The 26,155-nt window shown below is 41.0% G+C and overlaps 1 protein-coding gene across 2 annotated transcripts in view; it reads left to right on the plus strand.

The window, feature by feature from the left end:
• bcar1 (BCAR1 scaffold protein, Cas family member) overlaps positions 1 to 26,155 on the plus strand; it is a 96,205-nt gene that overhangs the window by 46,921 nt on the left and 23,129 nt on the right. For both annotated transcript variants that reach the window (XM_073471446.1, XM_073471445.1), the window contains exon 2: positions 17,586 to 18,311. In XM_073471446.1, the coding sequence (XP_073327547.1) occupies positions 17,586 to 18,311 (726 nt within the window). The remainder of the gene's footprint in view (positions 1 to 17,585; positions 18,312 to 26,155) is intronic.

Consider the following 26,155-nt stretch of genomic DNA (forward strand, 5'->3'; position numbering starts at 1 on the left):
TGAGCTTCTGTGTTTTAAACTGTTTATTCCAGGGTAACGATGAATGCCTGAGCCCGTCATCATAAGTATGTTTCGATCAGAGAAGTAAAAACTGTAATCTCTCTGCCACCCACACAGTTAGCCGAGGGCATGTCAGCAGATTGTAGCTCAGGTCTTTCCCACCTGTGTAAGTAAAGGTTAGTAAAGCCCTTAAACACAGGTGATGGCAGGTCTGTGGATGTGCCTTCAGATCTACTATTGTGTACTGTATTTCACAAATTCATTTCTGAAGAGGTTGTGAATTGATGCTGTTAGAGTTGCTGGCTAACTAAGCAGCTAACAGCTGATAAAACAACAATGTTTATGAATGCATCTCCTTTTAATACAGATTGAATACATTATGAACTTAAGTTACACTGGCTCATTTTGCTATAGTGCGTGTTATTGCTTGCCTGGTTCCAGGCCTTGAATCACTGCACACATGTCTGAAATACTGTTGTTTTGCCCAGTGACTGCTATTTCCAAAAAAAAAAAACTTCTCATAGCAACCCGTACCTCAACATTTTGACAGAAAATAACATCAGCAGGATGGATATATCAGTCACTATTGATTGGTTAGGGCACAACAGAGTAATAGAAATTGGCTAACACAATCATGATGTCAGCCTAAATTAATGAAATGTTTGTGGGCTAGTGGTTGCTATTAAGCACTGTAAACGTACTTACATCTGCCAAGGAGGTTATGTTTTAGTGTGTGTCCATTGTTGGTTGGTTTGGTAGCAGGATTACACAAAAAAACATTGAACAGATTTCCAAGGAACTTGGATGGAGGATGGGTCTTGGCCCAGAATTGACCCAATTAAGTTTGGTGCGCATCCAATAAAGGAATAGATCCATACATTTTCTCTCACTTTCTTTAACATTGCAAGCGTTTTTTGACACTTTCTTTCATTTCATTTTCAATGCATGGATCTTGATTTAAAAAAAAAATCATTCATTTTTATGTGGCTGGTATCTATGAGTAAGTACAATTACAGCTAATCTGTTGGATTGTGTAATACAGATAATTTGCTTAATATAAAAAAACAGATCTAGTGGATTTAAATATATTTTATTTGATATTAGATTGAGCTTGATTGAATTAAAGGGAACTGTCGGAGCTAAGCAGACGCATGTGCTCTAGTGATTCTAGTTTTTAGATTAAATGGGGAACAAAAACAATTTAAGTTTATTCTTAAAAAAACAAATATCAGATGAATTACTTTGCACTTTTACACAAAAGAAAGAAAGTTACCTGTGTAAAATGTATTTCAATAAGATCTCATAGGTAGTAATAGCTGTTCTATTAGTGTACAATATTTTGATTCCTCCTACCTCTATTTCTGGCTGTTGTTTGCAAGGAGGAGCTGCTTTGAATGAGCCAACTATCTTTGTGCGTGCATGTGTGTCTGGCAGCTATTCATAAGTTGCTGCCAGGGTTGTCTGTCAACAGGTTAAGCAACAACCAGGCCACGCCTCTGTGAGTCTATCCTGTGCTTCAGGCTACACAATCTCTGCTGTTGTTTCTGCTGTTAGTCACAGCCTGAAGGCAGGAATTCTTCAACTGGGATCATCACTTGTGAGAGCAGCATCCTTTACTAGCACTAAGCGGGGCACATAAAGCTGGGGCTGTTTAGAAAATCCAAATTTTGTTGAATCTTTGAAACTCAATAAATAAAACAAAATGAAATTATATAACTCTAAAAACTGCATTAATTCACAGCACAGCAAGGTTTGGATTTCTGTCACACATTTGAATTATTGATCACCACAATTCTCCACTGAAACAAACAACAAACAAAGTATGTTAAATATTATATGTTAATATGTTTATAATAGGTATAAATATGTTGCAAACATCAGTGTCAGCTCCACATAGATGCCCAAGTGGGTGGAGGATTCTTTCTGTTGCACAAATTATCCATGCTCTCACAACTATTTCTCAAGAGTAGTCTGGCGTGCCAAGACAGGAAAAACAGGGGGAGGGACTAAAGGGGAAGGAAGGAAAGAAGGAAAAAGAGGATCGCTGTGCTGTATTTGTTGGTTTTTCATCTTTATTGTGAAATGTGTGTGTGTGTGTGTGTGTGTGTGTGTGTGTGTGTGTGTGTGTGTGTGTGTGACACCAAAGGAATGTGAGGAAATACAAGAGTGGTGTGTTTGTATGTGGAGGCTGTGGAATGTTGTAATAAGTGTGTGTGTGTGTGTGTGAGAGAGAGAGAAAGAGAGAGAGATAAAGTAAAGACAGGCCTAGGCTTGCTTCAGCAATAAGCAGGCTTACTCAGCTGGAGAGTATCTGCAGGCCCTGATATACTTAAAGCTATGGTCTACGATTTGAAAGATTGATCATTATTATTAACATTATTTAGATGGTGGTTATGGCCCAATAGTACGACCTACACAATGTGAAGAGCAAAAGGAACCAAATAAATCCATTCTCTCTAGCGACTGCAAAACTGCAAAGAAATTGACCAATAGCAGCCATGCGGTCCGCATGGCTGCTATTGGTCAATTTTTCCATCCATTCCCCTCGCTCACTCTCCTGCTCCTGGTCACGTCTCGTTCCAACCCACTTCCGCATTTGAAACTACAAGTGGGCAAGAGGTTTGTTTGGCCCTGAACAGGTAATCTTTCGTCTTTATTGTGGATGTTGTGACACAGATAACTTTAATGCCGATGCTGGCTTATGACTGTGAAAGCTGTTTTTTTCTGGGTTATTAGACGGCGTCGACACAATTTCTGTCTCTGCATTATTGTCAACACTTGTTTACTTGTTTGACAGAGACGTTAGCCTCTGTGTTAGCATTGTAAGCTAAAATTGCTATCATGTTTACACCGCTTCGCGTTGGGGTTTCAATCATCCTGTCCGGATTTATTTCTCCATAACAACCTCTTGCCTGGTCACTACTCAACTGTTTTGCTAACCCTCCTCCCGGTCTTGTCCATTTGTTTTCAACAAAGCCTTTGCTAAATCAATATGATGGATTATCATATACGCGTTACGATGTGTGTATTTGTGTGTCTTATCTGTCATAAACAAGAGATTACGGTTTGCGGGGCACATTTGTGTCGCGGTCGTGGTGCTACTCAGACAACAGCTGGGACACAGCTGGTCCAAGGCTCATGCAGGTTTAGTTTTCAGCCACAATGTGGAAGCGATCGTTGTGATTAAAGCTGACAGCAGCATCTGTTAGTCTCTTGGCCCTCAATAACTTTTAGAAGTGGCTAACTTAAGTGTTGATAAATAGTAACTTATTACCTAGCTGTAACGTAACGTAGCTGTAACATGCTAATGACGTTACGCTAGCTTGGCTGTGGAGCTTAGCTGTGGACATTGTAATGACTTACAAGATTTACGTTAGTTTCAACGTGCATTGTAATAACCTTACCTGTGAATCCGACATCGTCACTCCACATTCAACGCTGGAGCCGTATTTGGTTTCTGCCGGCCGGCTTGTTGCTCTTGTTGTTTGTTGCGGGAGGGGGTGTGTCGCGGGAGGCTCCGAGGGGAGAGCGATACGAGGTCGGAGGGGAGGGATTAAGGAGCACAGAGGGGAGGGGTGTGTGTGTGTGTGTGTGGGGGGGGTGCTTTTTTCAAATCTTTCTCAGATCGTAGACCATAGCTTTAAGTTACTAGAAGACCCATGTCTTCATAATCATGTCAGCTCAACCAATTAAAACAGAGTTAGTGCTGTACTAAACACATGACCCTCATTCTTGTTTTGATGTCTTTTCATCATGTTTTCCACAATCTAACAGTGTTTGCTAATCAAGTCAGTGTCACAAATGTTCTGTTTATGCATGTTTTATTCCTGTTGTTCTTGAAAATTGTCCTAAATTTAAAAACCAGGTAAAGCAACCCTTTGATGGGGCATATTATAGAGAAGAGAGTAAGGGCTGTATTGAAAATTGTTTGAGTTTTGAGTTGAAATATTTGAGATTTTTCCCCCATCCTCCAATACCCACGTTGCAACGTGCATCTCGGAATGTCTGGCAGACATCTCCACTTGGACAACCTCAAGCTCAACCTTAGTAAAACTGAACTCCTCTTCATCCCGGGGAAAGACTGCCCTCACATGGACCTGGCAGTCACTGTTGAGGACGTCATGGTATCGCCTTCATCGACTGAGGAACCTGGGCGTAATCCTCGACGATGGACTATCCTGCACCCCCAACATCACCGCGGTTGCCCGATCCTGCAGATTTGCCCTCTACAACATCCGCAGGATCCGGTCTTTCCTCACAAAGGACGCAACGTAACTCCTGGTCCAAACACTTGTCTTCTCCCGCCTGGACTACTGCAACTCGCTCTTGGCGGGACTCCCAGCCTCTGTGACTAAAACGTTGCAATGTATCCAGAACGCTGCAGCACGCCTCGTTTTCAATCTACCCAGATTCTCCCATATGACCCCCCTCCTCCGTGACCTCCACTGGCTTCCTGTTGCGGCCCAGATCAGATTCAAGACCATGGTGCTGGCCTTCAAGGCCGTCAACGGAACTGCACCCATCTACCTCCAAACACTGGTCAGACCACACAGCCCAACACGAGCACTTCGCTCTACTACATCAGCTGGCCTGCTGGTACCGCCGTCACTGAGAGCAAACAAAGGCCGCTCATCGAAGTCGCGACTCTTCTCTGCCCTAAATGTAAATGTAAATGTAGATACATCTAGAGCCTTTTTTGAATTATCTTTGGTGCATAGAGGGCATATAGGGCATAGAGGGCATTGAGGGCGTGTCCAACTCCCTTTTGTTAGTTAAATGGCGGATAATGTGGGTGCAAAATAAGGTGCATTGTGCAACGGGGATGTATTTAGACTCTTAATTAGTCATGGGTGTATTTTGGGCGTGACATAAATGAATCCAATCGTGAGTATCATCTCCCATTCCCTTTAAGAGAGTTAGTTATTGCAGCCACACGAGTGATATTTTACAATGTTGATGGTAGAGAGCTTAGCTGTCAGTGATGGACGATAGCATTGTCATTGGCCCAACCCTATTGAGAGGTGTGTGATTATTTGTCATAACTGATGCAGATGGTGAGTTGTCGAGAGTTTTAATCCACTGAGTGAACAACTCCCCAAAACTATATTTCTCAATAGAAGTCAAACGAAATGTCCAGGTGACTTTTCTTGCATCCAATGATGCAATTATGGTATTAAGGTGTTTTTTCTGGGATTGACTGATATGGTTAAATTTGCTTGTCCGTGGCTGAGTGTCTGTCCTCGTTTGATCTGAATGGATTACTTTAGATATGGTTGTATCTAATCTGTTGGATTGTGCTTTACTAATTATTTTATGTCCCAGTTAATCAGGCTAACAGGTTTTCAGCTGGAGGTGAGGGTTGAGTCATTTGTAGTACAACATGTAGTTTGACATGTCACTCAGCGATGTCACAGTAGGAATTGAAGGCACCATGATCACCTAATCTGATACAGTAACCCCGTTGAAAGACATGAGTTATGTAGTATTTCTCAGTGCGAGTACCTGGAATGTCACAATTTTTAGAATTTTTCTGAATCAAATAATCATTCTGGTCTGAGCTGATTTGATAGAGCCAGTTTTGTACTGCTTAATTCTACAAAGGAAGAAAGCCAATAAGTCCAGCTAATGATATCTCACCAGCACAGATCATTCCACCTTGCCCTTTACACAATGTAAAAGCAATTTCTGCGTTAGCCCAGATTTCCACTGTTAGCACAGAGAGAACGTGTCATGGTCTTCACACATAGCTGCCCTGGTAAAAAAAAAGAAAAGAAAAGAAAAGCACAGAAAAAAAAATACTTCTTAAGGAAACTTAAGAAGGTTAAATTCCTGGAAACTGGAAACATCACAAACTGGCATGGTTCGTGCACGGTGCGGGACAGGAAGGACTTATATACATGTATTAGTCTGTGTAGGTTTGGGGTTTTTTGTGTGTGTTTACAGTAGGAACATGCAACAAAAATGTTTTTAAATAATCTTGTATTGCATAATGACAATACATCTTTAATGTTGAATCTTGTGAATACTCCAGTGTTCACCACAGTTTATCCTCACTCAGAGTACTCCCACATTAATTTAGCATCTTTTAATCTCAGTTTCAGGTCTCCATTAAGACTAAAATGTTATTCTCACCCCAACATTGAGCTTATTGAGCTTAGCATTGTGTATAAATCTTAAGACAACAGTTTGGTGTTTCAGTGTGTACAGGGCAAACAGAGCTTTTCCAAAACCATGATGTAATCTGACAAATAAAGGTTGGGGGCTGTGATGTTCATTTCAGTAGATTTTGTCAGATGACATGGTTTTAAAATAATGATTTTATTACCACAGCACAGCAGGTCAGGAATGACTGCTGGTTAACATGTAGTGGTTATGGGCACGCAAGTGCCGGAAAGAGCTGTTTGATTTACTGCAGGAGAACTAAGAGATGACTAAGCAGACGAATGACAAGAGAAGAGCACAGAAGAGGGGGAGTGCGATAGACAGGCACATACAGGCACACACATGCAGGCACACACACACACACACTCACAAACACACAACCTCCTGTGCAGGCTAGTATTTGTCCCCAGGGGTCAAATAGGAGGCAAGAAACAAAGGACATTAAGCTGTGCACACTAACACATACACACACACACACACACACACACACATACATACATTCACTCACACAGATGAGCGACCTGTCTATACTGAGCTCAATCCACCAGCTGTTCACATTACTTTCCCCTCAGTGGACAGCTCTCTGTTGTTCGTTTTCTCTCTTCTTTCCTTAAAGCAGTTGGAGTTGCTGTATATTCTATAACAACAGCAGGACACTCCTTATTATGGTTTTTACATACAGACCATACCAGTGTTTTTGCACCCATTCACTTGCATTTCACATCACTTAAATAGCACAAGGACTGCATGGGTTAATTTTCGTATGTAATGTATTAAAGGAATAGTTCACTCTAGAACGAAATTCAGTCATTATCGACTCACCCTCATGCTGATGAGAAGTCCGGGGTAGTTTCTTATTCCTCAAAGTGCAGCTGGAGACCCGCAGGGGTACCCTCCTGCAGCAAAAATCCATAAAACGGGCATAAATAGCGGACGAGCAGTATGGAGGAATATTACAAAGTTTTTGTGGACCTTTTTGTCTCGGACACCATTTACGCCCGTTATATGGATTTTTGCTGCAGGAGGGTAGCCCCGCGGGTCTCTAGCTGCACTTTGAGGAATAAGAAACTACACCGGACTTCTCATCAGCATGAGGGTGAGTCGATAATGACTGAATTTCGTTCTAGAGTGAACTATTCCTTTAATGTGATGGTATGTGTATATATATATATATATATATATATATATATGTATATGTATATATATATATATGTATATGTATATATATATATATATATATATATATATATATATATATACCCTGGCCTCCGCCCTATGAAAACTGGATTTGGCCCCAGTAACCCCCGCAACCCCCTGAAAGGGGGGGGTAAAGCGGCAACATCTCCGCGACCCTCACGGAAAAGCGGTCAAGATAATGAACTGAACTGAACTGAACTATATATATATACATATATATATATATATATATATATATATATATATATATATATATATATATATATATATATAGAGAGAGAGAGAGAGAGAGAGAGAAATATATATATATTTATTTTGTTGATAAAATGGCAGAAAACACCCATCACAATTTTCCAGAACTGAAGGTCATCTTTAAATGTCTTGTCTTTGTCTGACCAACAATCCAAAACCCTGATATAGTCCATTTACCATGATATAAAACCGTAGTGTTGTAGATTTGTGAACTTACAGTACCATTGTTGTAGCCAGTCACAGCAAACATCCTGCTAATGTTTTTTTTTGCAAATGGATCATAATTAATAAACGAAAATAAATGACTGGTTAGCACTAATGTTTTAAAATGGCTTAAGACATATAAGAAACCACTGAACTAAATTGAAGTAAAACAAATTCTAGTCATTGTGACCTGAGCTAACAATCACCTAACAAATGTGTTGCAATTGCAGAAATCTTGAGTCAAAAAGTTGGATTGGACACTTTTGTCAAAAATTGGCCACCATACATACGTTCGGTTTATCAGGTATTTTCCTTAATTTTTAAGCAAAATTCAGTTCTAAATGAAATTACAGAAATTAAAGAAATAAACAGCATTTCCTGGTAGAAAAAATATGATATGTGGCAGACATTCATGTTTTTTTGTTTTGCCTCAAGTCTCTATAAATATTGGGTTGATCTTGCCTTCAAAGTTTTTAGAGGTTATGATGGACCTTGTTATGTTATATGTTCATCAGTATTTATTCCTCATGGGCTGAAGACAAAGGTAGGAAAACATCACAAAAGTAAAACAAAGCAGACAAGTCTTGCTATGGAATTTCTTAACCCATGCTCTGCTCACACAGTAAAATGACAAAAAGGTCAAATTACAAACACCAGAATGCTCCACTTTTACTACAGGCCTTATGAACTACTTTGGGTTTTATTTGTGTTCAATCAGATATTTAGTTCTCTATGTGAAATCAGGTCTCAGTGCGGGACCTTCAGCCCTTTAAACTCTTCGACTCCTCTTTTTTCAATCTTTGTGCTCTCTTTCATTCTCTGTCGTCTCCCTGACGAGACGACACCATTTAAGTTCTGGCGTCGTTCAGCAGCATCTGGTTGTCCTGGCAACAGTCAGCATGGTCACATCATATTGTTTTGGCCTGTTGCTGCTGAGATTTATCCTGAGAGGTCTGGGTAATATGATTAGCTCCTCTTGTGTTCTCATTTCTCCACACTCCCAGTCTGCCTCTGTAGAAGGATGTACAAGTGTCTGCTTGAAGGTTTTCTCACGCTGATTAACAGACAAGGATGCTTGAGGACTTTCGGCCTTGTTTGCACAGAGCTGGCTGGGCCTTCAACAGTTCAATCTGTGGATTTAGTACTCAGATTGCTTAACTACAGTTTGCTGCCGGAATACAGTGTCTTTGACCAAGTGTAAAATGTTAGGTAGTTAAACTTGATACTAGGGATGTCCCAATCAGGTTTTTTTTACCCCGATCCCGATCTGAGTCATTTAATATTTAGTATCTGCCGATACCAAGTCCCGATCCGATACTTAGCCCTAACTAATATTTTCTTAGATAATACAGCTGCATTAAGAAAAAAAATCACCTGCATCCAAGCTGTTCTTAATAGCTTTTTTTATTTTGTTGAAACAAAGTAAATACTTTCATATGGCTCTTTCTTATTCTGCATATCCTATTGCAACATTGGTTTTCATTAGTTTTTTTTTTTTTTTTTTTTTTAACAAAAACAACAAGTAAACAAAGTCAGTAACTAAACCCTGATCCTCGACCACAGAGGTGGGCTGGTTATCCAGAGCGATGAATTCAATGACCTTCTCTGTAATATTTGTGGCCATGTCGCTGACTCGAGGATATTTCTCTTTCCTTTTGAAAGTATCCACGAGTGTTTGTTGCTTCGGTGCCTTTGCCTGTATTGCTTGAGTGAACTCATGTTTTTGTTTATGTGCCGTATCAAACTTGTAGTATTAAATGCAGCTCTTTTGTTACCAGCTCGCGAAATGGTCGTATCGCAGATGTTACGTGTTGCCGTTGGACTGCTTTCGCTTTCGCTTTCGCTTTCGCTTTCGCATTTGAAATATTTCCACACTGCAGACATTTTATCCACAGGTTCTCCAGACTAACATTACGCGCACGACTGCATTCTGCCACAAATTGTGCTCCGTTGACGTCAGCTGACGTAAAAATAATCGGGCTTGGGTCCACGTTCAATATTGCCGATCCCGATCAGTGAAAAAATGCCCATATCGGCCCAGATCCCTACTTGATACCTTGACATTGACATTTTGCTTGTCACATATGCAGTACATCTTCGGCTTACATTCAATCAATTTAATGTAATTTAAAAGAAGCAGAAATAACAATGATAATAATTAATAATTGTTTCATGTTTCTAAAACTGGTGAGGTCTTTTAATATTACTGTGTTGTTGATAAAGTCTTGACAAGGAAAAAAAATAGTGGTGCATATGAGCTGCTCTGTCTCCTGCTCTGCAGGTTGATGATATTAAGAAAGCTGCAGGGAGCAATATTGGAGGCCAAGCAATTGGCCCTTTCCAAACAGGCATATTTCGTATGGGCACTGCACTCAGTGTGCGAAATACAGGGGGGTCCGTGGGGGCTCGACCCCCCTGATTAACCCATGAGACCCCCTGAAAGCCTCAAAAGCAAAAGTTGAAGGGGGTCTCAAATTTTGTCTAAAAAATAAAAAATAAAATATTCTATTGTCACTAATGGTCACTAAAATGTGTTTAAGCTCACCATGTCCAGTATTCAGAATCCAAAACATTTATTCACAAATATATTCTATTTGTTGCCAAACGGAGCCAGCCGGTCCTGTGCACATATGCAAATTAGCCATGTGCGCCAAACAGAAGAAAGACTTAAAGTTGAAAGTCATACTAAACATGGCTAGCAAGCAAAAGCTAAACCAGAGTGTATCACTCACACACTTTGGGTTCACATCCAAAAAGGTGGCACTCAGAGATGAAGAGGCACCGAAAGACGATGCTGGTGCAGTTAGCACAGTGGGCCCACTCGGTACCAGAACAGAGGGTCCTCTCCCACCCAGTGACTCCCCAGAAGAACATGAAGTTGAGGCCGAGTGCTCCAAAGATGCAGCAGGTGCTGAGGTAACGTTAGCTGCTACTGCTGCTAGCACAGGTGACTTGCCGGCTGGTTGGACAACGAAGCAGGTGGGCGAATGGAAAGACCGCAAGTTATGTAGGGTTGTGGTCTTAGAGAGAGCACCCGCCGTGGGGATGTTTGGCTTGTTGTAGGCTGTCTGTCCGCATCCGCTGTGGTGCTTTTTTCAATTTGAGAGATGGCCTGTTTGCACGGTTAGGCGAATGTGCTTTGTGTATGTGTTCAGTGATGTATCTGTCTGATCGTATTCGCTGTAGATGGATGGTTAAATAATGTCACACGATCGGTCATACTGCAGGCTCTCATTTCCAAGTGCACTGATTGCGAGCCAGTCTCCAACAGGCTTTGCCTGGCATTTATTCAGTTGATTGCTCTTGTAAGTGCGCCAGATTGGTGCCAGTTATTGTCGTGTCTGCATTGTAGCTAATGCACAACTTTGCCTCTCCTTGTTATAAAACAACGTGCATCCAAACAACTTTAGCCAATGCAACCTCCTATGTCAGTGTTGCTTTACGAATACTATAGCATATCGGATTGTCAAAAACTGTTAAGTGTGTGCGTGTATGTTGTCATGTAGGCTATAGACTGATTGTCTTGGCTTGCATCCATGAAATATTGTAATGTTATAGGCCTACTGCATATTGAGAAAATTTAGATCGGTATTGCGCAACAATCGGGAGATGGGGACCCCCCCCCCCCCGAATATTGACGGGTATTTCGCACACTGACTGCACTAGTACTTCTGAAAGAAACTGCTTCTGCTGGATGTTTATATATAGGCAGAAATCCTTGTCTGTTCACCAATAATGGAGTGAAACTTGAGTTTCCATGTAGCTGATGTTGTTCATTCATCTTAAACTGTGTTTAGCAGTTATTCAGGTGTGAAATTTAGTCAGTAGCCATAGACACATTTACCAGAAGTCGGCAGGTACTTTAAAGAGAGGTAGTGGAGCTACTGCGCTACTAAGTCTCACAGCTTCACATTTCTAGTAAACTCACAATTTAAAGTTTTTGTAATGTAATTAACACAATTCAATATCAATTTTAATCAGATCAACTAAGTTTGTTGTAAAACGTCCACTGTCGATTAGAGAAACCTAAGTGGGATTCACAGAGAGACAGAAATAGAGAGAGCATGAGAACCTATTGAGGGTGATTCTCAGACCTCAGGGTCAAGTCACTGAGTCATCGTCCAGCAGGATGGTGTGTGAATCACCCTCATTGCACTTCCTGTTTCTCTGGATGCTGGAATGGACTAAAGAGGGGGATTTCTGTGATATCTCTCTCTCTCTCTTTTGCTCTCTTTTGCTCGCTCTCTCTCTCTCTCTTTTTCTGTGTGTGTGTGTGTGTGTGTGAGTGAGTGCGTGTGCGTGTGTGTGTGTGCGTGCGTGTGTGTGTGTGTGAGAGACAGAGAGACAGTGTGTGTGTGTGTGCGTGTGTGTGTGTGTGTGAGAGAGAGAGAGAGAGACAGTGTGTGTGTGTGTGCGTGTGTGTGTGTGTGTGAGAGAGAGAGAGAGTGCGTGTGTGTGTGTGTGAGAGAGAGTGCGTGTGTGTGTGTGTGAGAGAGAGTGCGTGTGTGTGTGTGTGTGAGAGAGAGTGTGTGTGTGTGTGTGTGCGTGCGTGTGTGTGTGTGTGTGTGTGTGAGAGAGAGAGAGAGTGTGTGTGTGTGTGTGTGTGTGAGTGAGTGTGCTGCATGTGAGAGAGAGTAACTTCAGTCTGGCCTCAGTAGTTGTGCTCATTTCTCTGTTGAGACTTACTGAGAGAAAGAGCAGACAACAGACAGAGAGGCACATTCATCATCCACTCAGCACTCACACCAGAAACAGAGCTGGCTGGCAGTAGCTCTGGAGTGTGTGCATATACAGTACACTCTTACTGATACTAGAGAACTCCAAAGAGACAATAACACAGGGAAAAAGATATGGCACATACAGTATATCTGAATGACTGTAGAGTGTTCCATGTCAGAGTAACCCAGCTGTTTAACTATTTGACAGAGGAAACAAATGATGATCCTAATAGTTGAGTCTTTGCTGATGCCCCTGACAGTTAACAAACATCTGGCAATTCAGGATCATAACTGTGATTCAGGACTAGTTTAGAATGTCAAGAAAAAGACAGGACAATGTTTTGCTCCATTGTGGAGCTGGCTGTGTCATATAATGTTGGGACTTAGGAATCTGCTTCACTGTGACTGAAAAATAAATGACGACGAGTGTAAACAACCAGGCAATACTGGGAAGACTGAAAAAGAATTAAAAATATTTTAAAGAAATATTTCAAAACTTTAGATACTTTTGATGCTGAATGTATCAGAAGACAAGTACAATTCAAGCTAGGTTATAGACATTCTTTGAAATAGTATTAAATGCTTGGTCTTGGCATGACAAAATTAAACCACCATTTTTTAGGTTTTGTGACTCTCTCCCTGCACAAGGAAGGGGCGTACCGTAGTTATGTTTTAGTAGCAATGGGAATGTTTTGGATTGAAAATAATACAAAATTACTATCTATCAATCTACTCTGACCTGTTTGTCATGTTTTGAAAATTTGATCAACATCAAACATTAAAGAGTAAATTAACACCAGGCTTAAAGGAGTAAGTTTTCACTCACTTGTTGATGTCACTGTGTCCTGTTGCACCTTGGATCACTCTTCTACATCATTGCTGTGAGGTGACAATATACACGCAGATCCCCAAAAATACGATTTTTAGCTGCTGGTAAGCTCCTCTTTGAACATCTGTTTCTTCTGACATGACCTCTGTGCCTCAGACTGATGACAGTAAGTAGCTCAGGGGCAGACATTAGTAAAATATTTTCTAGGTTTTCTGTTCTGTATCCACTGGGCTGTGACACAGCTGACCACATGTTACAGAGTCTCTCATTCTCTCGTTTATCTTGATTCTCTGTATATACTTTAGCAGTGAGGGGGGCTTTCATGTATCATATCATTAACCAGTTTGTTGTGGAGCAGTCCCATACTAATCATTTCAAAAGTTACACTGAAGGCTTTAAGTTTCCACATCACACTGTTAGATACATACTGGACCACGGTCGGCTCCCAACTAGTTGTGATGTCAAAAAGTCTTGACAGACTGAAAGCAGTTATCTCGAAAGATACTAGTAACTGAATACCACATAATTGTGGAGGAGTATCTGGAGTGTATTTTTTCCTTTTTAAAAGCAAATTTTCTGTACATTATAACTGCCCCAGTGAATTGGATGAAGTGAGTATATTAGGGTTGAGTGTCTTTGTCTCTCTGTCTCGTTCCCAGCCCACTCTGAAGCCATGAACAGGTCTTCAGTGCAGTGAAAGACAAGTCTGACTATAAATCTGGAAGCCAATTACATGGCCTCATTTAAATGGGCAGTGCTTTGTGCTTAGGTTGTTGTGCAATCATGTGTGTGAATGTGTGTGTGGAGCTGGCATGTGGCCAGTACAGGCTGTACCAGTCTGGGATAGTTGGGGTGGAACTCAGACACAGAGAGAGAGAGCAGAGCAGGCTGAGCTCAGACGTGGACGACAAATATTGGTTTAGTTTCAAAGAGTTCCAGAGAGACTGAGAGGAGGTGTGTCTGTTTGCACGCTGGGCTTCCACACAGATGGTCATGTATGTACTTATGTGTGTTAGTAGGATTCAACCAAAATGGTGCCATGATAGAAAATCTTTTCTGGATTTAGACTCCAGTGGCACAAAAAAAGTCATTCTTTTTCACTATTGTTAAATGTTACCATTCCCATCGTGTCCAGTTTAAAACTTCTTAGTATGAGTGCACTGCTGCTGTGTGTGCTGTGTGTGAACTTGCTGTGGCTGTGTGGACAAGGAATGATGATAATATATGCAAAACTTCAAATGCCCTGATCTCCATCCTGTTAAATTAACAATGAAAACTACAGATCAGAGGCATTTTAAATATGAAATACAGTCACACTAATTAGAACTATCTAGGGTCATTCCATGCTAACTCACCCAAAATCCAGAACTTTTCCCAGTTCACAAGAAAAAATTACAAGCTGTATCTTACAAATTTCCAGAACCCAATGATAAACAGGCTATCAGGTATCAGATGGATAAAATACCTTGAAGTCAACACAGTACAAATATCTACTGATGAAATAAAACCACTGAATGTAACATTACAGCCAGTGAAAAGTGAGAAAAAATTAGCTGATTTAAAAAAATTATAAATGCTGAAGGAGTAACATCGAACAACTTTGATTTATTTATATATACATATATATATATATATATATATATGTATATATATATATATATATATATATATATATATATATATATATATATATATATATATATACAGTACCAGTCAAAAGTTTGGACACACCTTCTCATTCAATGGTTTTTCTTTATTTTTATTATTTTCCACATTGTAGATCAATACTGAAGACATAAAACTATGAAGGAACACATATGGAATTATGTAGTAAACAAGAAAGTGTTAAACAAACCAGAATATGTTTTATATTTTATATTCTTCAAAGTAGCCACCTCTTGCTTTGATGACAGTTTTGCACACTTCTGGCATTCTCTCAATCAGATTCATGAGGTAGTCACCTGGAATGGTTTTCAACAGTCTTGAAGGAGTTCCCAGAGGACTGAGCAGTTGTTGGCTGCTTTGCCTTCACTCTTCGGTCCAATTCATCCCAAACCATCTCAATTGGGTTTAGGTTGGGTGATTGTGGAGGCCAGGTCATCTGATGCAGCACTCCATCACTCTCCTTCTGGGTCAGATAGCCATTACAAAGCCTGGAGGTGTGTTTGGGGTCATTGTCCTGTTGAAAAGCAAATGATGGTCCCACTAAGGGCAAACCAGATGGGATGGCATGTCGCTGCAGAATGCTGTGGTAGCGATGCTGAATTTTGAATAAACCACCAACAGTGTCATCAGCAAAGCACCCCCTCACCATCACACCTCCTCCTCCATGCTTCACGGTGGGAACCACACATGTAGAAACCATCCGCTCACCTTTTCTGCGTCTCACAAAGACACGGCGGGTGGAACCAAAACTCTCAAATTTGGATACTTTGGTCCACATTTGGACCAAAGTATTTCCACTGGTCTAATGTCCATTCCTTGTGTTTCTTGGCCCAAACACCTCTCTCCTTCTTCTTGTTCTTCCTCAGTAGTGGCTTCAATTCGACCATGAAGGTCTGATTCACACAGTCTCCTCTGAACAGTTGATTTTGAGATGCGTCTGCTACTTGAACTCTGTGAAGCATTTATGTATATATATATATATATATATATATATATATATATATATATATATATATATATAGGGTTCAGGGTCTGTACTTTGCCTTCTCTTTGGCTGCGTGGTAACACATGTAACAGCATGTAATTTATGAAAATGAATGACAACAGGGCTGAGTGTTCTAGCTACCATCCTAATTATGTCCACAGCTGTGGCTGGATTTTTTAAGTTTTTCCTCACATGTAGACAGACATACTTTCCACAGCTCAACACTTATCATAGCTGCTGTGTCCCAGTTCCATTCTACATACTCATTTTAAGCAGGTTTTGAGTGTGTAGTTTGTTAGTATCCAAGTAATTATCTTAAAAAAGAGTATGAGTGTATGGAGTGTATGTATGTAAGAGTATGGATGTGCTTCTTTTATGAGTCTGTGCTATGCATTATACAAAGGAAGTAGAGGAGCTGAAAATGAGTATTAAATGTCGAGAAAAAACATTTTGCCTTTTAAACCCAGACATGTGACACAAGAGACAGTTTACATCCTATTTTATACCAACAGTTAAAGCTGGGTTTTTAAAAAATGTTTCTAATAACCATCATTTATAAATGGTAAATTTAAAGTTAATTCAGTTTGGGTTAAGGTTTTTTTCACGGTTGACAAACGTTTTAAACAATTGTTTATTGTAAAGTTGTAACTGATGTTCATAATACTTTAATAGTGCTTAATAAATGGTTTATAAAGCCTTTCATTGTTTGTTAACAGTGAAATAACTATTAACTAAAGGTTAATTAACTATAAATGTAACATTTATTAATGATGGTTATTATAAAGCGGTGCCATAGCTGGTTTCTTTTATCCATAAGCACAATCTTTCTCTAACCTTCAGCAAGTACTTGTTTGTGCCTTTTAACATAAGGGTAGCAGATCAGAAAACAGCTAATACTAACACAAGACACAAGACAAAGTTAGTTATTCCCACACACTGGTGTGATGGTGGTGAAAAATCATCAACCACAGGTTTCTCAGGAGACGTCTTGAGGCTTGGATTTAAGTTTAGCACAAAGATAACACTTACCACCACCTTTATAAGTAGAAGACAGAAAATCCTAATATGGTTTGGAGGATGCCACAGTGAAGAAATCATCTATCTAGTGCACTTGTAAGAGATGATTAGAACTTTACTTTTCACCTGCTATTCCAGGATTTTCAAAGCTCAAAATACATTTTGAAATTAAAGCAACTTGTCCAAATTTCAAGTTGGAAATCCATCAGATGTAGGGCTCATTGCTCAATCAACTGTCATGACTCTCTCTCACGTTCACACATTTAAATTCATTTCCTGAATTGAAATTCTAATTATCTACTAGCCGGGACCAAAAAATGTGAATCAAAACTGACAAGGACACAGTGCACATGTCCCTACAACACTGTAACAGTACAGACAGGAAAATTGGAATAGACGCATAAACCAAACGATAAGTTGTTTTGTCCTCCTGCATTGTCTTAGACTGTGCAGACAGATATTTTACAAACCGACCTTACAGATGAGATGCCTTGTTTTGTTAGGCTACTGGTCACGACAGCATTTCTTAAATAATTCTGTCTGTCCTTTTCTACAGAATGTGTTGGCCAAGGCGTTGTATGACAACGTGGCAGAGTCTCCGGATGAGTTGTCCTTCCGCAAAGGCGATATCATGACGGTGTTGGAGCGGGACACGCAGGGATTGGACGGCTGGTGGCTCTGCTCCCTCCATGGTCGGCAAGGCATTGTCCCCGGCAACCGTCTCAAGATCCTTGTCGGCATGTATGACAGCAAGCAGCAGCCACAGGCCTTGCCTTCCACGCCAGATCCAGCCACTTCCTGTCCTGCCTCCCTGGTACAGCGTCCACTCCCCCCTCACAGTGCTTATGCCAAACCAACACCAGCTCCATCATCTGCAGCCATTGCTACGTCCTCCTCTGGGTTCACCAACAAGCCCCTCCCCTCAACTCAGTACACATCTATGCACCCAGCCTATTCTACCCCCAACCCTGCACAGCCCAATCCTGACTCTGTCTACATGATGCCTGCCTCCCACAGCCCCAAACCAAGTCCCCAAAGTCTGTACCAGGTCCCCTCTGGACCCCCTCCACAGGCCCAACCAGGACCCCCCAACAACGCCCCAACTCTAGCCCAGAGACAGTACCAGCTGCCTGGGCAGGACATCTACCAGGTACCTCCCTCTGTAGGCCCAGGCCAGGGAGCAGCCCCACCTGTGGGAACAGGAGCTGGGCAGGATGTGTACCAGGTGCCCCCCTCTCTGGATAAGAGAAACTGGGAGAGCAGCAACAAGCCCCTGGGCAAGGTAAGGAAGGGAGGAAGGAAGGATTTTTTAAAAAAAAATCTTTTTATCTTTTTAAACATCGGATGTATCCATACATGTAGTTTACAGAAACTAAAAGAACAGAAAAGTTGTTTTTTTTTAAGTTTTAAATGAGCAAATTATAGAAAAGAAAAAGGGAGGAAAGAAGAAAATGAATGAAGGAGAAAAAAACAGAGAGAGAGAGAGAGAGTATATTGCTGATTTCAGTTTAAAAATGAAAAATCTTGAAGCAAAAGATGAGAATATAACATTTAGTTTCATTGTTCCTGATCCTAATGGGTGTTTACGTATCTTGTTCACACACACACACACACACACACACACACTTCCTGTGATTGTCAGTGTTTGTGTTTGCTGGTTCATGAGTGTCTACTTTTTGTGAAACAAAGAAGTCAAGGTTGTTCTTTGTTATGTGGTAAGGCTTGCAGATATTAGACAGCATAGATTGTATATCAGCCAGTCAATATCATCTGCAGTAGTGTATCACAAGGTGAAATCTTCAGAAAAAACTGTGGTAGTGCTGTTAATTCTTTATGGTCTTTTATTCTGGGGAGAAGTTTTGCTCAACTTTAAAACTTTGGCTGATGGGAGAGATTGGGAGAGTTCAGTACGTTTAATGAGCTGTAGAAAGCTTTACATAACTCAGAAAGGTGGTTCACTTGCTGACCATAACTATAATTTAGATCTTTTCAGACATGAAATACATACAAAAACATTGCTGGATTCAGTTGGATGGAATATTCCTGATGGCTTTAATAATGACAGAATCATTACAGAAGAAACAATGAAGAAAAGAAAAGAATATGTGTGAGCAGATGGATTACACCTTGATTCCACTGGGTACAGCTCTGTTACCTTACATGTGTGACTATGTTTTGTTCCATCCTCAAAGTGACCTCATATCCCACCGGGGGGAATTTCAGAAGCAGAGCATCATACCGGCCTGATTTTATTGACTTGCTGAGATTGTCTTTATTTTGTCATTTTTTCCCTTGATTTTTGTGCTTCCAGCAAGAGTGGGTATGTAGTTAAATTGTTTTCGATGTTTGTCCATTTTAAGTGTGTTTATTGTTAATATTTCCAACTTTGTTGTGCTGTAGATCTCGAGTCTGTACAGGGTGTTTGTCGTTCCGCTGTCTGACTTCCTGTCTGGTTCATTTTGTTCTGCTGTCTACTTCTGTCAAAAATAGACCCGGCATGTATTCTCTGCAGAGCAGAGCGGAGAGCCGCTTCTAGGAAGCTTCTTAAATGAGGAAAGGGCTGCGATGAAGTCTGGTGACTGTGTTACCGACGTAATGGATGCTGACCCACCTGGTGGATTATGGGGGTTAGGATGCACAGGCAGCAAGGATTATTTTTGCAATGGAAACTTATTACCGTCTGTTCATATTGTAGTTCAGCAAGGACATACATCCCCTATCCATTATATTTTACTCCTCTCACTCTGGCCACCTCAGTTTTCTCATCATCGTCGACCTCACTGCAGCATGACAACATCAACCACCAGCGTTGGGTAATGTTACTTTTAAAAGTAACTCGTTACGTTACAAGATTACTGCCATTAAAAAGTAACTTGTTGCAATACTGTGTTATCTACTGAGAAAAATAACATGTAAGAGTACTTTAGCATTACCAAACATTACAGTAAAACCTCTTTTGCGACTCGTTGCGCTTGTGGGTTATATTGTCCAGACGGCATGTAGCCAATTGTACATGTACCTATGAATGTATTGACTCAACCGTCATTTTGTAGCCTTCTTTACTGCCCACAATCAGTAACTCGACAGCCTAATATAACATTTACAGCTCTTTATTTTGCTAACAATCTGACCGCTGGCATGCAGCCACCTGCTGCGGAGCAGGAGAGAAACTGAAGCAGTGCAAAGTGCAGTTCCACTTGATGAGAAAGAAAACATAGAGAGGAATACCAAGCAACAGAGAGACAGAAAAGGAGAAAAGGTAGAGGAGGAAAAGACAGCATGGATAACAGAAGAATTAACGGTAAGGTGTGTGTGTGTGTGTGTGTGTGTGTGTGTGTGTGTGTGTGTGTGTGTGTGTGTGTGTGTGTGTGTGTGTGTGTGTGTGTGTGTATGGGTGGAGGAGGAAAATAGTGAAATAATGAAGCTGTTAATAATTTAGCACTGATCTTGTGGTTGGGTGAATAAGCACTTTGCTGCATCAGCAGGTGACAGGCTGAGTGTGTGTGTACTGTGGGGAAGCCCCTCCAGGCTTGCTGTGGCGCAGTGAGCCATATGTGTACCACTGTTAGCCGTAGTATTGTGTGTGTGTGTGTGTTGGTGATGATGGTGATGATGGTGATGTTGGGTCCAGCTGTGCCCCTGCTCCTTAACATATGATCTCATCTCTGCTCCTCTGTCTATAACTGCTTCATAATAAGCCAACAATAATAATAATAATAATAATAATAATAATAATAATAACTTTATTTATATAGCACCTTTCAAAAACAAGTTACAAAGTGCTTTTCAATCAGCCTCTAAGATTGTCATGCATACGGCACTAAAGTAAAAACAGTGCAGTCTGACATATTTAAGTAACAAATATGTTTAAAAAATCAAATGTAGGTAATTGCTACTCCTATAAGATATATGCAGAAATGCTTTACATAAACCAATTAAAGCTTACTGCAAAAGTTTCTTGTAATATCTACTTGATGAGAAAGAAAACATAGAGAGGAATACCAAGCAACAGAGAGACAGAAAAGGAGAAAAGACAGCATGGATAACAGAAGAATTAACGGTAAGGTGTGTGTGTGTGTGTGTGTGTGTGTGTGTGTGTGTGTGTGTGTGTGTGTTGTTAAACACAGCAGCATTTTTTCCTCTACTGAAATGCTGCTGTCTGCCTCAGGCCTGATAGCTTTTAGGGAGATTAGCTTAGCTTTGAGAGTTACAAATAGCTGTTTGGCAAACAACAGGACAACACACTTATCAACGACAGTTTACTGGGCTGTCTTTTTTATTACAAGTGATATTGATGTTAAAACAGGAGCTGTGACCAATGTGTCGGTCCTACAGGTGCTTTGTTAAACTTGTTGTGTCAGCACCTTTCATTGGCACTGGTCTGTAGCATGCTTGCATAAGGCCATGCTTGTATCCTTTGCCCTTCCTTGTTCATTTACCTCAAAGTATAGCCAAACAGGACTCCTGCTGTTTCCTTTGTAACCAAAACTGGTGACGGAGGCTCTGAACTCGCCGTCTTTAATGAGCTGACAATAAAATAAAATTAAGGTGAAAGTGATGGCTTGAGGTGAGTGACGTGAAGACAGTATGCACATGGTGAGTGACTGAGTAAGTGGCAGGGCCTGCACTGCAGCTGTGAGTGTGTGAGTGTGAGTGTGTGTGTGAACTCGTCAAAAAGAAAGGAGAGTGGAAGAGCGCAGCTGGTATTGATATTCCAGAAGATTAATATCAAAATGGTTTTAAATTATTAGAATTGATATGTATTGAAAAATCAATATTTTTGATGGTCACTTTGATGATGTGTTGGGGAAGAGCCTGTTGTCTGCAGTTTTTCATCTCACAGCTCATTGTGGCTGGTTATTGTTGTACTGTTCCTCCTTAAACATGACCACTGGTTAATCCATGTCAGTATTGTATTGTAAAGACCAGGTTTTCATCAACGATAGCACCTCTCCTGAGAAGGGCAGCTCTAGGTTGATCCTGAGATGTGGGGCTTCGCCTTAAAAACTTTGAATGAGTCTGGGGTCAAGCTTTGATTTATAAAGATTCAATATAACAATTGCTATATAAATAAACTATTATTAATATTATAATGATTAATTATTATTATTGTTGTTGTTATTAGTATTGTTATGATTATTAATATTATTATTGTTGTTGTTGTTATTGATATATTATTATGATCTCCAGCACCAGGCTGCTGCATGTCATCTTGTTGTTGGGAAAATTAAGATCAATATCGGGGATATAAGGCATTACTCAGAGTTATTACACCAACCATGTTAATTATTCATCCACCAATATAATTTCCTAGTCAGCATTAGCGTTGTGCAGGTTTCCAGTTTTGCTGGTCCGGTCCTGTGTACAGGCTTCACATGGTTTTATTTTGTGCCAACTGACTGAACCAGTATTTGCCTTATGTAATGTCAAATGGAGAGAACTAGCGGCATGAGGCTAGTTGGCAGGAGCCCCGAGATAGCCAGTTAGCTCTGATGAATAAATGCAACAAAAACAGTAATGATAATAAATGTCTGGTGGCCACTGTGAATGAAGTGAATAAGGGTTTGGAGACCATTCAGTGCAGGATTACTTAAACATTAAATTGTGCAAAACATCATTCAGCAGCTGAGAGATTTGTTTAGAGCAAATATCTGAAGGAATTAGATACTAAACGTATGTTGAAGGGAGATCCTGTTTTGATCTAATACTTCCTAGCATGCTCTTATAAATCTGCATAGTATATGTATATCTATGCAGTGTCACTACAGTATTTATAGTGAGATAACAGAGGCAGGTGTCCCAATAAGGTGTCCAAAGTTTTTCTATTTAGACACAAGCATTAAAACTGTGTTTGCATCTCGGAACCTCACACTTTTCATTTCAGCACCAACCTTAACAGGTTTGAGCAGTAAGTGGCGCATCATCTAGAGATCTGGTGTGTCACCTATTTGTCAGCAAAAGTAGACAATAGAAATGATTGGTTCATAGTCTTATTGACTTCATGCCAGCAACATTACACCTTTTGCTACAGTTGCAATGTCTATATCTGTAGAATATGTCACAGATATGAAAAGAATATAAAAATCAAGTGAAAGGCAGAATTCTTCCAGTAGATGGCTTTGGCAACACTGATAGCATTGGCCACATTAGCAGAGGCAAACTCAATTTAGAAAGATAGAGCCTGCAGTAGCAGCTCTGCAGCAGCTACGCCATATGTCTGAAAATCAGGTGTGCGAGCTGTAGTAGTTCAGTGAGTTAGCCATCACTCACAGGTACAGGTAGACAGTGGGTCCCAGGCGCAAGTGTGTTTGAACAGTGATGTTGGCTGATTTTTTTTTTCTTTTTGTCAACAAATCCCACAGAAAAGCCCAAACCAACCAGTCCCACAAACGCGGTCCTGCTGCCCCAAATACTCACTAGAGCACCAAATGTGGATTAATCCACTGCTGAAAATAGTCCCCAGCAAATACTGTTTCCTTCTGTATGAGTAACATTTGCAGTAGCCAGATGTTTTAGCCTTTTTGTAATCAAAATGCACTGTATATTAGTGATTTTAAACATTCATGTCCTAAATATTAACCAGTGGGCTTTGAGTGTAAACCCGTATGTGTGTGTGTGTGTGTGTGTGTGTATGTGTGCGCGCGCGCGCACACAGGGGTGTGATATTTTGATAACGTGTTATTAAAGTGGAAACTGACAACTTTTCAACTTATCCCCCTGCCTAGCATTTCCCTGCGGTATTACTGTTGATGTCACTGTCACAAACAGTGTTAGCAACATGGCTAGCAAAAAACAACTATAAGAATCCCAATATGACTTAGAAAACCCGAAGTAGGCAGGTTTTGTTACTTACTGGTCTAGTAGAAAGAATGCCAGTTTTGAATCGTCTCATTTCCTGGTTGTATGGGAGAACACAGATTAGCCAGGGAACAGACTTTGACACAACACCTGAGTGCTCTCCATGGAGTGAATGCCCATCCATTAAATCTTGTTTTACCTCAGTTTCTATCACTCTCCCTCTTCACTTTCTTTGCTTCCTCCATAAGTGGGGTTCTTTTTCTTTTGCAGTGTAGAGTTTCCACAGTTATTCCAGTTGTTCCACCATTAACTGGGTATAGTGACCAGGGAAAACAATGCCTCTTCCAGATTTGGTTGCACAATGGCAGACTCACCTTCTTTGTGCTTTAACTTGACCTTCATGTTTGCAAGAAAAATTTAGCCCGGTGGGCAGGCCAAATAGCACAGTGAAAGCAAAGTTTATAGGGAACCAATCTATACGCGGATGTTGTCATTTCTCTACAGCCATTACACTGTGCAATCAGCATTTACTTCAGAATGCTAAGAAGATGCAAAAAGTTATCTTTTGGTAGTTCAAAAAGCAGCTAGCAGATAGCAGCTAATGCAAAGAAGACGAGCAACCGAAAATGTCTAGGAGCTCCTTACGCCAGGTTCAGACAGGACGCCGAAGCGCCGCGCTCCAAAATTCTCGCGCGAGCCACAGCCCTTCTGTTCACACCAGACGCAAATTTCTCCGCACCGGTGGGCAAGCGGCTCTGCTCCTCGGCTGTTCTGTAGTCACAGCGTTGGAGCTGTCCTTGTAGAATGTATGCTGGGCGTCATACAACTCCCTGTACTTCTTCACTTCCACAGTCGATACACACACACACACATCGCATTCGTCAATCGCGGTGTTTAATTATTGAAAATAGTTTTATTTTGAAATTTGTTTTATTTTGAAAATCGACCGGATTCTCTCGTTGTTGCTTTGTTTGACTTCCTGCCCGGCTTGACACATTCGGCCGCGGCACGCGAAAAAAATAGACCAGACGCCGAAACGATCGCTGCACGGCGCGCCGGCAGCGGAGCAGAGCGCCGCGGCGCTTCCTATGTGAACAACACCATTGGTTAACATGGGCGCCGAAACGAAAATGGCTCCGCTCCTTGGCGCTTCGCAGCTAATCGCAGCGCTTCGGTGTCCTGTCTGAACCCGGCGTTACCCTCAGAGCCGAGGATGCAATCAATCACCATATACCAGGGACAGTAAATGATTGTTATTGCCTTGCTATGCAGTTGTTAATGTTTACAAAGCATCACCCAACGCATATGTTATGTCACACTAGATACCGACACTGTTGTTTTACACATCGCACTTGTTTTGCTTCAGCAACACCAGCATGAATCTAAAATCTAAATTCAAACACAGGGCCGGCATTATGCTGATGTTTGGTTCAGTGTAAAATAACAAACAAAGCCAGCATAATGAAGGGTCTTCATTTCGCCGGCATTGCACAGTCTCTGTGTAAAAGGGGCTACAGACACACTCACTTCTGCTAGTCATTACAAGATAAGGAATTCCTGCTGAGAGAAGACACCCCACACACTCTCTCGTCCATCCACTCAAACACACATACACACATGGGTAAGTAGTTATTGGAGGGATTAAAACGGCAGTGTTTATTTCAACATGGAGAGAGATGAAGGAACTGAGCAAAGAGGCAGAGGGAGCTCCAGCTGCAGAGTCTCAGCTGCTGAGAAAGGCTCCAGCTTGGCTTTACACACCAAATGCCCCTTTGGAAGACTGTTCAGACAGACAGCAGTATGGAACAATCAGGTCGTCTTTCCAAACTGTCAGACAAATATCAGAGACACAGACCAACAGAGATAGTCACAAGAATAATGTGAGGGGGATTCCAAACTGTGAGAACATGAGAAAAAGAAAGCCAGTAAATACGATAAAATGTAACGATCAATGTAGGGGGCCAGGAGGCCATTGTTCAAGTGGATTTATTTTTTGACAAACTGACTGATCTCTATAGAGCCTGGCGCTGGTGTAAAGAGTGAAAATGTGTTTATGTCTTAGTGTGTCTTAGAGAGAGTGAGACAAGCCCCTTTCACTGGGCCTGTTCAAGACAAGAATGTTTTGCCATTATTCCTCCTCGCCATTCTGTACAAATGGTGTGAAGCATCTACCTGGCAGCAGAAGTACTAAAACAGCAGAATCACCCTCAGTCAGTGAAGCCAGCATGACGACACAGGGTATGACATTTTTGACTACGTGTTATATGTGCAACCCATTACTGAGAAACAGCTAGCAGCAGTTAGCAACTTACTCAAAGAAGATGAACC

This window comes from Pagrus major, chromosome 8 (genome assembly GCF_040436345.1).
Source record: "Pagrus major chromosome 8, Pma_NU_1.0".
In the NCBI taxonomy this organism is placed as follows: Eukaryota; Metazoa; Chordata; class Actinopteri; order Spariformes; family Sparidae; genus Pagrus; species Pagrus major.